At 39.3% G+C, this 14645-nt stretch overlaps 1 protein-coding gene across 1 annotated transcript in view; it reads right to left on the reverse strand.

The window, feature by feature from the left end:
- Window positions 1-13202, reverse strand: part of SMU1 (SMU1 DNA replication regulator and spliceosomal factor) — a 39285-nt gene extending 26083 nt beyond the window's left edge. Inside the window, exons 1-3 of the mRNA XM_069088073.1 lie at window positions 13043-13202; window positions 11727-11937; window positions 4183-4335 (exon numbers count right to left, since the gene is read on the reverse strand). Coding sequence (XP_068944174.1) covers window positions 4183-4335; window positions 11727-11937; window positions 13043-13068 — 390 coding nt within the window. The 5' untranslated portion in view covers window positions 13069-13202. The remainder of the gene's footprint in view (window positions 1-4182; window positions 4336-11726; window positions 11938-13042) is intronic.
- Window positions 13203-14645: the final 1443 nt, after the last annotated feature.

Genomic DNA, 14645 nt, shown 5'->3' on the forward strand with positions numbered 1-14645 from the left:
ATCTGAACTATGGATTACAGGTTTAGTTTTCAAAAGGCCCCAAATTTGCATACCTAATTTTCATAGAATCATGAGAAGAATGGCAACATAAAGACACCTTGTACATTCTATTATAGACTCAACAAATCACAGAGCAAGATAACACTTTTTCTCCTCTTTTTCCCTTCCCTACCTGTTCTCTAATTCATTTTCCAGAAGTTGTTCTAAACCTTCTCTTTTTCCTTTCAAGTCCTCCACACCATCTCCTCCCCATTGCCTCTTTTTCAGCTGAGGACCTAACCTGCTTTAGTTAAAAAAGTTAAAGAGAGGTCACCTGCTTCTTCTCCACATCTTGGAACCTCCTGACATCATCATCACCATTCCCCACTCTCTCATTTACTCTAATCTCTGATGAAGAGGTGATTCTTCTCTTGATCTTTGATTTCATTCCCTTCTATCTTTTCCCATCATTATCCCTACCTCTTTTTAAACTTTAACATCTCCCTATTTACTGATACCTTTCTTGATTCTTACAAACACATCCAAGTCTTGTCCATCCCTGAAGAAACTCTTTATTAATGTCTACCGGTTCCTCCACTGATCACTCTGTTATCTTTCCCCACTAGCATACAAAATTTCCAGAAAAAGCTGTCTCTACTTTCTCTCTTCTCACTCATTCACTTCTTGATCCTTTGCAATCTGGCTTTCAGACTCTCATAATTCAATCGAAGCTTCTCCCTCCAAAGTGTTCTATAATTTCTTAACTGATAAATCAATAATCATGTGTTAAGTGACTTCTAGGTGTCAGTACTGTGCTGCAACAGATAAGACAAGTGCTACTTTTTTTTTCTTTTTGGAGGGGGGAAGGCAGGGCAATTGGGGTTAAGTGACTTGTCCAAGGCTTTTAAGTGTTAAGTATCTGAGGCCACATTTGAACTCAGGTCTTCCTGATTCCAGGGCCAGTGCTCTGTTCACTGTGCTACCTAGACACCCCAGCAACTTTCATGCTACTTTTATGGAGCCTATACTGTCAGGGAGGACAACATATGCATGTGGAATAAATACATACAAAATAAATACAAAATAAAAGCAAGGAAGTTGGGGAGGGTGGGTGGGCATGAACAGTTGGGATGTTTGAGTGGGTATCTGGAAGGAAGTGAGGGATCTGTGAAGAACTGGTGAAGAGAGAGTATATTCCAAGCATGGGAGACTAGTCAGCAAAAATGACAAGACAGGAGGAGGAATGCTGCCTCTGACGGAGAGGCCAGCTTGGCTGGAGTAAGTGTGAAGGAAGGAGAGTAATGTATAAAGATGCTAGAAATATAGGTTGGGGCCAGCTTTTGAAAGGCTTTAAATCCTCATTCTTCTTGATTTCTGTGTAAGATCTGATAGTTTTCACAACCCTTTCTTCCTGGCCTGGCACTTAGGTCTCTCTGTGCTTTTGCGACACTGTTCTCTCTTGCTTCTCTTCTTCCCCATCTGACTGTATTTTCCTCAATCTCCTCTGCTGCTTCATCATCTATATCACATCTCCTAACTGTGGGTCTAAGATTAAGTTCTGAGTCTACTTCTAATCTCTCTCACTCACTCAGTGAACTCATTAGTTCCCATGGGAGCTGATAGCTTCCAAATTTATTTATCCATTTCTTGTCTCCCTTATGCTTTAGCTATGGATCTCCAATTGTCAAGTGAATATTTCAAACTCAGCATGTCCAAAATTGAACTTGTTTATCTTTTTGAACAAAACCATCTCTCTTCTGAATTTGTTTATTTCTGTTGCGGGTGCCACCATCCCTCCAGGCTCCCAAGTTCCCAACCTCAGAGTTATATCTCACATTCCTCATACTCTTTCACCCCACATATTAGTTACCAAAACTTATTTCTACCTATTTCTTGCAGCTGAAGACTTGTCTTTAATTAACCTGGATACCAACCTGGTTCAGGTCCTCATCGTCTCTCACTTGCATTGCAGATATGGCTATTACAATGGCCTCCAAATTGGTCTTAATTGGTCTCTCTCTTCTCTAAATCTATCCTTCATCCTTTTGCTAAAGTGATTTTTCTAAAGCACAGGTACTGACATGCACTTCCTTATTCAATCAACTCTAGTTAACTTCAGTTCTGTGACCTTAAATTATATATATATATATATATATACTTATATATACATATATATAATATATATGTAATTTTTAAAATAACAATTTCACTATAATTGGTTTCCTTTGTAATCCTATGTATTTTATACATAGGATATGTAAGAAGATTTAGGATATGTTAAAAAGATCCTGGGGGTGGCTAGGTGGTACAGTGAATGGAGCACCAGCCCTGGAGTCAGGAGGACCTGAGTTCAAATCCGACATCAGACACTTAACACAAAACTAGGCGTGTGACCTTGGGCAAGTCACTTAATCACAATTGCCCTGCCTTCCTCCTGCAAAAAATAAAGAAAACATCCTGGAAGGGGGTTTAACAGTTTTCACCAGACTGCCTACGACACACAGAAAGGTACTCTGATCTATTGTTTTTGGGATAAAATATGAACTACTCTGTTTTTTTGGCATTTGAAGCTCTTCATAATGTGGCCCTCATCTAACTTTTCAGCCTTATTAAACATTAGTTGCCTTCTTTATTGCTCACACATTACATATCTTTCCATATCCTTTTACTATGTCCTGTGTGCCTATTCTCTTCTCACTGCCACCTCTAAGGCTATTTTGTTCCTTTCAAAACTTTGCTCAAGTGCTACTTTCCATATACTCTTTCCTGATTCCCACCCACAGCTAGTGACTTACTCCCATGCCAAATTTACTTTGTATTTATTGTGCATATATTTTAATTCATGAACATCTTATCTGCCCTGATAGAATGTAACCTCCTTGAGAGAAGTAACTTTCATTTTTGTCAATGCATCTCCAGGGCCTGGAACACTGTAGGCATTAATAAATGTTTGATGATGTATTTCCAGTGTAACTTTTCACTCTAACAACTCTTACAAGTCAAGAAGTTGTTCTGTTTCATTCATTCATTTTAAACAATGTCCAATTTTAGTCAGAAATTTAAGAATATTACTTTTTTCTATTTTCCATGCAATGGCTTACTTCTTCATTATTCTAGTACTATTATGTTCTTATTTCTTGCCAGCCCATTAGTGAGAGCTAAACATTTTGGTAAGGAAGAAGACAAACTACTGAGAGTCAGGAAAGCACAATGGTGTTTGGAGATACTGATTAAAATCCCACTTATAAGCATGTAAACCTTGGCACCCACACTTCAGAACCTTCACCTCTCTATGCTAAATATATCTGTATTGTCTACTACCAGAGTTGTTGTGAGAAAAGAATTTTTAAAGTACTATGTAAATGTGAGGCACTATTACTAAAATTAGGCTTTTAGACTAGCTGAATTTCAGTTATTATGTTCATGCTAATTAAAGGTAGGAACATCTTAGAGGAGATAGTATAATTCACATTTGAGACATTATGGAAAAGTCTGAGGTTGGTGGTTTGGTAAAGTGTGTATTTCAGCACCTACATTTTCATATACTACCCTACATACCCAAAAGGTCCCTCCAAACATGTCTGTCCAAAAAGCATTTATGCCAAAATGGAAAGTCTATTAGAATTAAACATTCTCAAAAATTTTACTTTAGCCAACATACAACTACCTGATGTGAAAAAGGAAGCATTTAGGAAATAGATTTAAAAAAGAATCTAAGTGACACAAGTTTCTAGTGGCATCATGGAAAGAGCACTGAACTTGGATTCAAAAGCCCTGGGTTTTTGTTCTAGTTTTTGCCTCTTTATGTTTGTGTGACCTTAGGAAAATCATATAATCTATAGAGGCCTCACTTTTTCTTATCTGTTAAACTAAGGATCTGATTTTTGATCATGGAATCCCCTCTCCCACCTTTAACAGTCAAGTGAAGCCAAAGGGCCCTTTTTCAGAATGTTTCTAAATGAATAAAACAAATGTATAATGTCATAAAGGAAACCGATATTGAAATGCAGTAATCAAAATATAAAAAAAAAAGTTTATGGAACCATTACAAAATTTGGATGATTGCTAAGGTCCCTTGCAATCTAACAACTTTTTGTCTTCTAGTAATACATGCATTTAAAAAAAAATTCATATAAATAAGGAAAAATAATCCCAGAAACATAGTAAGAAGTTTTGCTAATATTTTCAATGTTACCAGCATACCTCACGAGGATCAAAGTAGGACCTAGCTAAGAGGTTCTCAAGATGAATGTATCTCTCTGGCTGAGTCTGTTTTAACATGATCATGGGATCAGTCTGTCTCAGAAGAGATCTGGCAGCACCCAATTCACGAAGTTCTATCAATTCCAGGACAACCTAGACAATCATGAGAGAGAAAGAATTAGCATTTTCAAGAACTTTTTCTTTTTTTGAAAGCAATTGGGGTTAAGTAACTTGCTCAAGGTAAAACGGCCAGTTATTTTGTGTGGGTGCCAAGTATCTGAGGCCAGAACCGATCCCGGGTCTCCCGACTCCAGGGCCAGTGCTCTTACTCACTGTGCCACCTGGCCACCCCAAGACCTTCTTATAGTTAAAAATTTCAGTTAAATTTTTGAGCTAAAAATATTGCTAAGAGATCATCAGTTATTAAGAAATCAAAATTTTTCTTTTACCTGGTTGCCCTACAAAAGTGACTATAACATTGCTTAAACTCCATAAAGTCCAGCCATCATTTTTTATCTATTGGTTTTCCTTCCTCTTGGCATACAAATACAGGCATATGTAATTTTATTATATTTTGCTTTATTGCACTTTGCAGATACTGAGTTTTTTTTTTAAAAAAAATTGATGGTTTGTAGCAATTCTGCATCAAGCAAGTCTATCAATGCAATTTTACCAAAAGCACATACATTGTTTTTGTGTCACTTTTTGGTAATTCTTGCAATATTTCACACTTTTCCATTGTTATTATATCTGTTATGGTGTTCTATGATGAGAGATCTTTGATGTTACTATTGTAATTGTTTGGGGGCACCACAAACCATGCCCATAGATGGCGAATTCAATTGATAAATGTTGTGTGCTCTGATTACTCCATTGACTGGCTATTCCCTCTCTCCCTTTCTTTGGGCCTCCCTATTCCCTTAGACACAACAATATCGAAATCAGGCCAATTAATAACCCTACAATGGCCTCTAAGTGTTCAAATGAAAGGAAGAGTCAAGCCATGTGGCAAACTTCCCTGTTGTCTTACTTTAGGAAACTGCCATGCCCCAACCTTCAGCTACCCCCACTCTGATCAGTTAGCAGCCATTAACACCAAGGATTTCCTTCTGGTAATGACTGTACTCATGTAAAGGAGATATGAAGCAATTTCTCATTTTTACTTTAAGCAATTTAATCAACAAATATTTATTAAGCATAACACAAAGATAGATGTGAAAGAGGTCCTGACCTTAAGGAGCTTATTAAGTGCTTACTATGTGTAAGACTATCCTAGGTACCTGCTGGGTACAAAGACAAAAATAAAACAGCCCCTGTTCTCCAAAACATTATATTCTACCAGAGGTGAGAAAAGTGTTTGTGTGCACACACATGTGTTCAAGAGAATGTGTACATATGTGCTGTGCTGTGTAGTGGTAGGGTTGGTAGGCTACAGCAGGTACACATCCAAAGACAGGGATGAGGAAGGAGTACATGCTAAATAAATGACCTGTTCCAAAGCATGAAGGTGGGAGGCAGCATGCTGAATTTGGAGAATACCTTTCCAGTATGATCAATCCATCAATCAACATTTATTAAGTGCCTACTATGATCCAGCACTGTGCTGGATTGCAAAGTACAGTACCTGAGGGAAATAATGTGAAAAATCACTAATAAGGAAGGCAACAGGTCTAATGTGGAAGGCCTTACATGCCAGGCTAAGGCATGTGTAATTTATCCTATAGGACTTTTGAGCAGGGGAGTGGCATATTTGGACCTGAGCATTAGGAAGGCTATTTTGGCAGTTATGTGAAGGATGGTTTGAACACAGGAAAGAGAACAGAAGTAAGAGGATCAGCGAAAAGCCCATTACAGCAGTAAAGGCTAGAGGTGATGAGGCTCTGAATTGGGCTGTTGATGGTGAGAAAGGGGAAAAGAGGATGAATGTGAGAGATGCCTGGGGAGGTAGACATGACCCGGCTTGACAAACGATTGGATGGAGGAGAAGAAATAGTCAAAGATGTCTGGGAGATTTTCAGTTTAGGTGATTGGAAAGATAATAATGTCATCAACAGAAATAGGGAAGTTGAGAGGAAGATGGAATTGGGAATGGGGGTGGAATTTTTTTTCTTTTTTGGAAGGGGTAAGGCAGGATAATTGGGATTAAGTGACTTGCTCAAGGTCACACAGCTAGTAAGTGTTAAGTGTCTGAGGTTAGATTTGAACTCAGGTCCTCCTGACTCCAGAGCTGGTGCTCTATTCACTGAGCCACCTAGCTGCCCTGGAATTTTTAGTTCTGTTTTGGACAAGCTGAATTTGAGGTAGGACATCCAAACGAAGATGTCCATCAGGCAGATGGATACATACGATTAAGAAACTCAGGGAAGAGATTAGAGTGATATAGCTTTGGCAGTAACCGCATAGATGTGATAAATGAACCCATATTTTAGAGATAAGATCACTAAGGCCAAGTGTGTAGAAAGGAAAGAGGAAAAAGACTAGGACAAAGCACTGGGGGAATATTTAGAAGCCAGGAGGAAGAGGATAAACCAGAAAAAAAACTGAGAAGGAATGGCCCACTAAGAATGATTCTTTCCTTCTTTTAGCGTCCTGCAGAGCAGCACATCCTTACTGCTGTTACATTTTATACTGTAGCTATAAGAGCATTATCACTCTTCTCCCTAAATCTGTAACAGTAACTTTTACAAGAGGGGAGAACTTAAGGCTGCACTGAGGCACAACATTGAGAAAAAGGGAGGTAACATCCTTACTAGATTCTGCCATAGTCAGACCACATTTGGAGTATTGTGTTCAGTTTTGGGTGTCACCTCCTGGGAAGGACATTTAAGGTGGACAGCATTCAGGAGGGCAACGAGGGCCTCCGGACCATAACATATGAAGATATGGGGTTTAGCACAGAGAAGAGCAAAGTGTGGAGAGTCATGATAGTGAAAAGGTTTTTCAAAAAAGTGAAAGGTTTTCATGTGGGAGAGGAGAGATTTGTGTTGTTTGGCCCCAGAGGACAGACTAGTAGCAAGGGTTGGAAGGTACACAGTAACAAATTATGGCTTGATACAAGGAAAACTTTCCTAACAATTAGAACTGCTGGAAAAAGGAATAGGATACTCAGCAGGTAAGAGATTCTTGCTTACTGGAGTTAAGTGGAAGCTGGACGATCATCTCTTGGGAATGTTGCATAGGGGATCCCTATTCAGATACAAGCTGAATTAGCTAGATCTGGAATCTCCTTTAATTCAAAAAATTTTTTTTTAAATTCAATTTTATTTTCAGTTCCAAATTCTATCTTTCATCCTACCCTACCCTACCCTATCCTATCCACTGAGAAGTTAAGAAAAACAAAACCTGTAACAAAAACATATGGACATGCAAAACAAATTTTCACATTAGCTTTGTTCCAAGAAAAAGAAAGGAAAAGAAGAAAATATTCTTCCAACTGTACTTTGAGTCCATCAGTTCTTTCTGGAGGTGGACAGCATGTTTCATTATGAGTCCCTTAGAGTTGTGGTGGGACATTGTGTTGAGCAGTCATTAAATCTTTCACAGTTGATCAGTTATTAATAATATTGCTATTACCGTGCAGACTATTTTCCTGATTCTGATCACTTCACACAGTGAATTTTTCTGAAACCATCTCCTTCATCATTTCTTACAGCACAGTAATATTCCATCACATTCACATATCATAACTCATTAAGTCATTCCCCAATTTATGGGCATCCACTCAGTTTTTTGCTGCCACATAAAGAGAGGCTATAAATACTTTTGAACATATGGGTCCTTTTCCTCTTTCTTTGATCTCTTTGAGCCACAGACCTAGTAGTAGTATTGTTGGGTCAAAGGGTAAATACAGCTTAATAGCTGTTGGGGCACAGTTCTATCTTAGCTGATCTGAGGACTGTGAGCTGGTATTTTTAATGTTCATTTTTCTAATTGTCAGTGATTCAGAACATTTAAAAAATGTTAAATTAAATTAAAGATAGCTTTAATTTCTTCTTCTGAAAACTGCATATTTATATCTTTTAACCATTTATCAACTGGGGAATGGTCTTACTATCGTAAATTTGACTCAGCTTCCTACATATTTTAGAAGAGATGCCTTTGTCAGAAAAACTTGCTAAGATTCCCCCTCCCCCAATTTTCTGATTTTTCTTCTAATTTTAGCTGTGGTGGTTTTATGTAAAACCATTTTAATTTTATCTAATCAAAATTATCCAATTTATTTCCTGTGAACTTCTCTATATCTTGTTTCATTATGAACTGTTCCCTATCCATTGATCTGGCAAGTAATTTCCTTCATGTTCCACTAATCTGCATATATAACCCTTTATATTTGAACAGTATACCCATTTTGAACTTATCTTAGTATGGTGTGGGATGCTCTATGCCTAGCTTCTGCCAGACCACTTTCTAGTTTTCCTAACAGTTTTTGTCAAATAGTGAGTTCTTGCCCCAGTAGCTGGGATTTTGGAGTTTTATCAAACACTAGGTAACTGTGTTCATTTGCTTCCATATAATATGTAGCTAATCTATTCCACTGATCAATCTATTTCTTACCTTGTATGAAATGGTTTTGGTAATTACAGTTTTATGGTATAGTTTGAGATCTGGTAGTGCTACTCTCCTTTCCTTCCAGTTTTTTTCTTTCATCGATTCCCTTTATATTCTTGACCTTTTGTTCTTCCAGATGAACTCTGTCATGATTTTTTTCTAGCTCTATATTCTTTGGTAATTTGAGTAATATGGCATTGAATAAATTAGTTTAGGTAGTATTGTCATTTTTATTATATTGGCTTAGCCTACTAATTAACATCAGGCAATTAATATTTCTTCAATTATTTAGATCTGTATTTGAGTAAAGAGTGTTTTTTAATTATGTCCATATAGTGTATCTTGACAGGTAGACTCCTAAGCACTTTATATTGTTGGTAGTTTTTAAAAATGGAATTTCTCTTCCTTTCTTTTCCTGTTGGGTTTTGTTGGCAATATACAGAAATATTTGATTTGTGTGGGCTTATTTTAAATCCTGCAACTCTGCTGAAATTATTCATTGTTTCAGTTAGCTTTTTAGTTGACTGTCTAGGGTTCTTTAAGTAAATCATCACATCATTGGTAAAAAGTGGTAGATTGGTTTCCTCAATGACTATGTATATTCTTTCAAGATCTTTTTCTTATCTTACTGCTATAGCTAGTGTTTCTAGAACAAGACTGAATAATATTGCGATAACAGACATCCTAACTTCATCCCTTAGCTTCTAGCTTATCACTATTACAAACAATGCTGGATCTTGCTTTTAGATAGATATTACTTATCGTTTTAAGGAAAGCTGTTTATTCTTGTGCTTTCTAGTGTTTTAAACAGGAATGAGCGTTTTATTTTGTCAAAAGCTGTTTCTGTTGTTTTTTGTTGTTAATATGATCAATTATACTTATAGTTTTCCTAATACTGAACCAGCCTTACATTACTGGTATGTACTCTGAAGTCCCTTCCAACTCCAAGACTGTGGTTTTTCTGGCAGAAAAGGAGAAGGAAAGCTGAAAGAGAAGAAGCTGAGGGAAGCACATGAATTTAGACGGACAAGCCATGAGAGGAGAGAATATAGCAGTCAAGGATGAGTGCTGACAAAAGGCCACTGGATTTAGCAATTAAAAGGCCATTAGTGATCTGTGAGAGGGAATTTGAACAGTGATTCTTAAGGCAGAATAGTGAAACCTGAATGTCAGACTATAAGGGGTTGGAAAGAAAATGGGTAGGAAGTCGTTGGAGAAAATGTAGCCTATCTTTCAGCACTTTCAGAACTCAAAGAGAAGAGATATTTGGATGTTTTTTGTTTTTGCTTTTTGGACGGGGGCAATTGGGGCTAAGTGACTTGCCCATGGTCACACAGCTAGTTTTGTGTTAAGAGTCTGAGGCCAAATTTGAACCCAGGTCCTCCTGACTCCAGGGCCGGTGCTCTATTCACTACACCACCTAGCCGCCCCCCTGAGATTTGGATGGTGATTTTCAGGTACTGCAAGATTAGAAAAGATGGGGGAGAACATATTTGTAGGTGACAAGAAAAAGTTAGGAAATAGGAAGAAGCTGAAGATGTGACACACAATAACTGCTGGCATAAACTGAAGGAAAAAGGATCACGGACACAAATCTGGGTATTAACCTTTACAAAGAGAAGGATCACTTCATTCTCGTGAGACCTGAAAAATATGAGGTGAGGATGAGTGAAGACATACTGTTCTGAGGTGTGGAGGAAAGAATGAGAGAGCTCATTCAGATGGTCTCAATCTTTTGTTTTTTTTTTCAATCAAGCAGGGGAGGTTATCTTTTGAGAGGTACTGTAATGGGAATTTGAAGATCTTGCCTGCCCCTTAATAGGCCTAGGGAATTTGAAGATCTTCTCTGCCCCTTAATGGGTCTCAAGTGGAACCCAACAGGAGGGGCTTAATTGGGGGGAGACTTGTTTTTCAGGAAGGCCCACACCTTTTGTTACTTTGTAATTAGGTAGTGGGTGACAACGGTTGTGATGTCCTCTGACCCTGAAGAAGGGTATAAATACTCTGAGGTGAGCTTTTGCTTTGGGGCTTACTTAAGGGAAGAGTTGTATGATTTGGTCAGGCACTAACCCTCCAACCCAGATGTTGGTGCTTCTCTCTTTGGTAACTATGTATGTATGTAACAGTTGGACAGCTAGAAGCCCTGTCTGTCAGTCTGTTGAATTATGTTATTTTTTCTGTCTGTATTTTCTGAAGTTCAGGGTGCTGACTTTTTCTCCTGAACTAAGTGAATGAGATATATATCAATCAATCAATGTGTGTGTAATAGGTGTGTGTGTGTGTGTGTGTGTGTGTATGCTTAATTAAAGATTACTGACCCCTTTAAAGTTGCTTTCCTTTGGTAAAGCAGATCAAAGAACCTGTGCTGGCAGCCATCCTGGGTATGCTAGGGTACTTGCTGTTACGGGTATTTGGGGAGAAGCTGGAAGTTTGAGAAGGTATGTAATAGCTACTGAAAGAAAAGGATTGCTGTGCAGTGTTTGAAAGCTCAGAGAGGTTAAATAATATATATTTGTTGTAGATTCAGTCTATATAATTTCACTATTTCTTTTAGCAACATCCATTAGCACTAGAGTAGGTAAAGAGGAAACTTATGATGGGAATGACCAGGGTTGAGCTGAAAATAATGGGCTTAAGAAGAAGGGATTTAAAGGTGAACCTCAGTGAACCTGTTATCATAGGGCTAAAACTGTTCAGGAGAGAAATGAAGCCTGAATAAGGGTGATAAATGGTAGAACTTAGAGGCACTGAAGGACCAGAAATCACAGTGAGGATGAAGAACAAGTTTAGGAGGAGCAAGACAGTGGTAGAGGTAGGACACAAAACTGACCAGAGAAGGGAAATAAATTCTAATCAGAGTTAAATGTCTTGAACATGGACAATCTCATTGACTTAAGAACATTTTCCTTTGGATCTTTTGCTACCAACAAATAAAAATAGAATGGCATTAAATGTGCCATTTTCTTCAAAGAGGATGAATATAAACATAAGCTTACCTGTTCATAGAGGTCAATCAGTGTTTTATCTGGCAATTTCAAGGACTGTATAGCTTGCAAAACGGTATCCCAATGACCACTGTTAATATCTGCTACAAAACTTTCTATGCTGTCCACAGTATTCAGTGACACAGTTGTCTCCTCCTGCAAAGTGGCTAAGGCTCGATGTAAACTATTTTCCTTCAAGTACTGCATGATGAGACGTATAACACTGAAAATGAAGAAATATACCATGAGTTTAACTATAGGATTGCAGATTTAGAGCTGTAAAGTAACATGGAAGTCTATAAAACCCAACCCCCTAATTTCACACATGATAAAACTGAGGTTCAGAGAGGTTAAACAATTTGCTCAGGGGAAACACAGCTTCTAAGAAACTGAAATGGAACTGGGGTCTTCCAGATTCAAAGTCCACTACTCTTTCCTCTATATCATGTTGCATCTCATAAAAAACAAAATGAACACAAAACTCTAAGGTTAACAGACTCATACTCTAGAACTCGCTAGCCAGGCTACTGCTTTGACCAGGGATTGAAATTTATTTTTGTTAAGAACCTCACATAATAGATCAACATTGCTATTTCTATTAGCGTTGTGTATTTTCTATTGTGGTTACTTTCACCACTAGCTTCAAATTCTTTATCACTATGTAAGTACAAGTTTAGACTTGTTCCTTCTACCTTAATATACAAAAATACTTTACTAATTCAGAGTACTTTATTATTAGTTAGCACTTTATATTGAGAAACAGAAATGAGGAAACTGCGTCCTTAAACTTGGGGAGTGAGGGAAGGTGGCAGATCGAATTCACCTTGGGAATAGTAACATGACAGCAAGAACTAGGCTGCCTGGCTACAGACACAGTGCGAACCCAGAAAGCCTGAGTGCAAAGGCTCAATGGTTATCACTGTAAGGGGGGTGGGTGGGGAAGAACCTTGGGGGTTTTAGTCCCAGCTCAATGAAGACCCAGGTGTGATCTCAGGCGGGTCACGTCCGCCGCCTTCTAGCCACAGTTTCCTCATATGTAAGATGAAAATACTGGACTAGAGGGCATTCCGGGGTCCTTTCCAAACTCTCTGCCCCACGACCCTCTGGTTACTGGTAATTTCCCTCCGCGGGGTTAATCGGGACGCAGAGAGAGGTGGGAGGGCGGCGTCGGAGGTGCGGGGCGGGGAGACTCCTGCTCCAGGCAGGCCCCATCAGGTCGGACGCGGCCCCGGCGCCCAGGCAGCAGGAAGCGTCCCTGGTCTTCCGCCTTCTTCTTCCCTCTCGCGAGGCTCGGCCCCCCAGACCTTTCCCTAGTCGCCGGCACTTACTCTGACGACTCAATTTCAATCGACATCTTGGCTCGGCCGAAGAACTGCCACTAAACTCGCGGACTGAAGGGAACAGGAGTACAAGCCAGACACGCCGAGTAGGGAAAAATCAGCCCACTTCCGGTACCCACCCGTCACTTCCGCCCCGCCGAATGGGGGAAGCCAGTGAGAGGGAATGGGGGAGGGGTGTGTGTGTGTGTGTGTGTGTGTGTGTGTGTGTGTGTGTGTGTGTGTGTGTCCTTGTCACGTGACCCAAATGGCCTATCAGAAGGGATGGGGCTAAAGCGGGAGGGTCCTATGCCCTAGGTTGTTTGTCAGCCCCAGGACCCTAGCGGATGTGAGACACAGGGAACCTGTGGAACCTGTGGCACCTGGGAAGAGAGCAACTCTTCCTTCTCACTTTATGGCCGAGATAGCTAAGACTCAGAATCCTAACTCCTAAGATACTAGCGCTAGAACTGGAATGCACTTTGTGGGCCAACTCACCCATTTTACAGGTGAGAACACTGAGGCACAGGAGAGGGGAAGTGACACACCCAGGGTTGTCCAGGTAGCATGTGGAGTTAGAATTTGAACCCAGGTCTCAGGCTTCATTAAGGGGATATGCAGTATGTGTATTGTTTCATGTCTGTAATTTCCCACCTCTCAAGAGGAGGTGAATTTTAAAATCTCTTTTCCAGTGCCAAATTTGATCATTGTAAGCACACAATTCACTTTCCTTTTTCTTTTTTTTGTCGTTTCATTTGCATTGCCTATTGTTTTCCTGGCTCTTCTGAATTGTACCCTGCATCAATTAATATGTCTTCCCAGATGCATTTTGTTTTGACACAGCAGACTCTTTCCAACAGGTATGTGAGAAAGCCCCGTCAAAGTAGTGAAGAGGATGGGCTATTAGGTTCAGCAGGAGCTCTGATCTTATCTAAGACCAGAAAACCTGCCATAGCATCTGGAAAGAATTCAATAGTCTCAGGCTTAATTGGAGTGAAAGTTTATTTTTATGTTTTTAATGAAGCGGGCAAGAGTCCTTAGGGGACTTTTTGCAAGTGAAAGGGGGCACAGGCTTTTACTTTTAAAGGGTAGGGCTGCCATTGTAAGGGCCTACAGGATGGATGTAAGGGAACCAAGGCTAACTTGTGACTTCAGTGCATAGATAAAAGTTTGAGGAGTTTAACTTGGAGATGAGATTTGGGCCAGAGAGGAGGAGACATGAGGCAACTACAATAGGGCTAGATTAAGCAAGGACAAAGGAGTCTCAAGTTGTTGCTTAGGCAGAGTGCAGTTAGGGGGAAGGGGAAGAGTTTGAGGCTGGGAAAGGGAAATGTGATTTTACAGACTGGTTTTACAAATTGGTTTTACAGATTGATGTTACAAACATAGATCCCAAGCACCCCATCATTACTGATGTTACAAATTGGTATTACAAATTGATGTTACAAATTGATTTTACAAAAATAGATCCCAAGCACCCCATCAGTAGATTATGTAAATAATTCAGCCAAACTGCCTAGTGAAGTGATTGTTAGTGAGAATGTGTATCATTTTTCACTTTTGTAGTTTAACTTTTGTTAAGAGAGTAAAGATGTGCATTTTAATTGTAATCACA

The sequence above is a fragment of the Petaurus breviceps genome, unplaced genomic scaffold, assembly GCF_028583685.1.
Source record: "Petaurus breviceps papuanus isolate PSGF00001 unplaced genomic scaffold, PetGlider_PUasm1.0 184, whole genome shotgun sequence".
In the NCBI taxonomy this organism is placed as follows: Eukaryota; Metazoa; Chordata; class Mammalia; order Diprotodontia; family Petauridae; genus Petaurus; species Petaurus breviceps.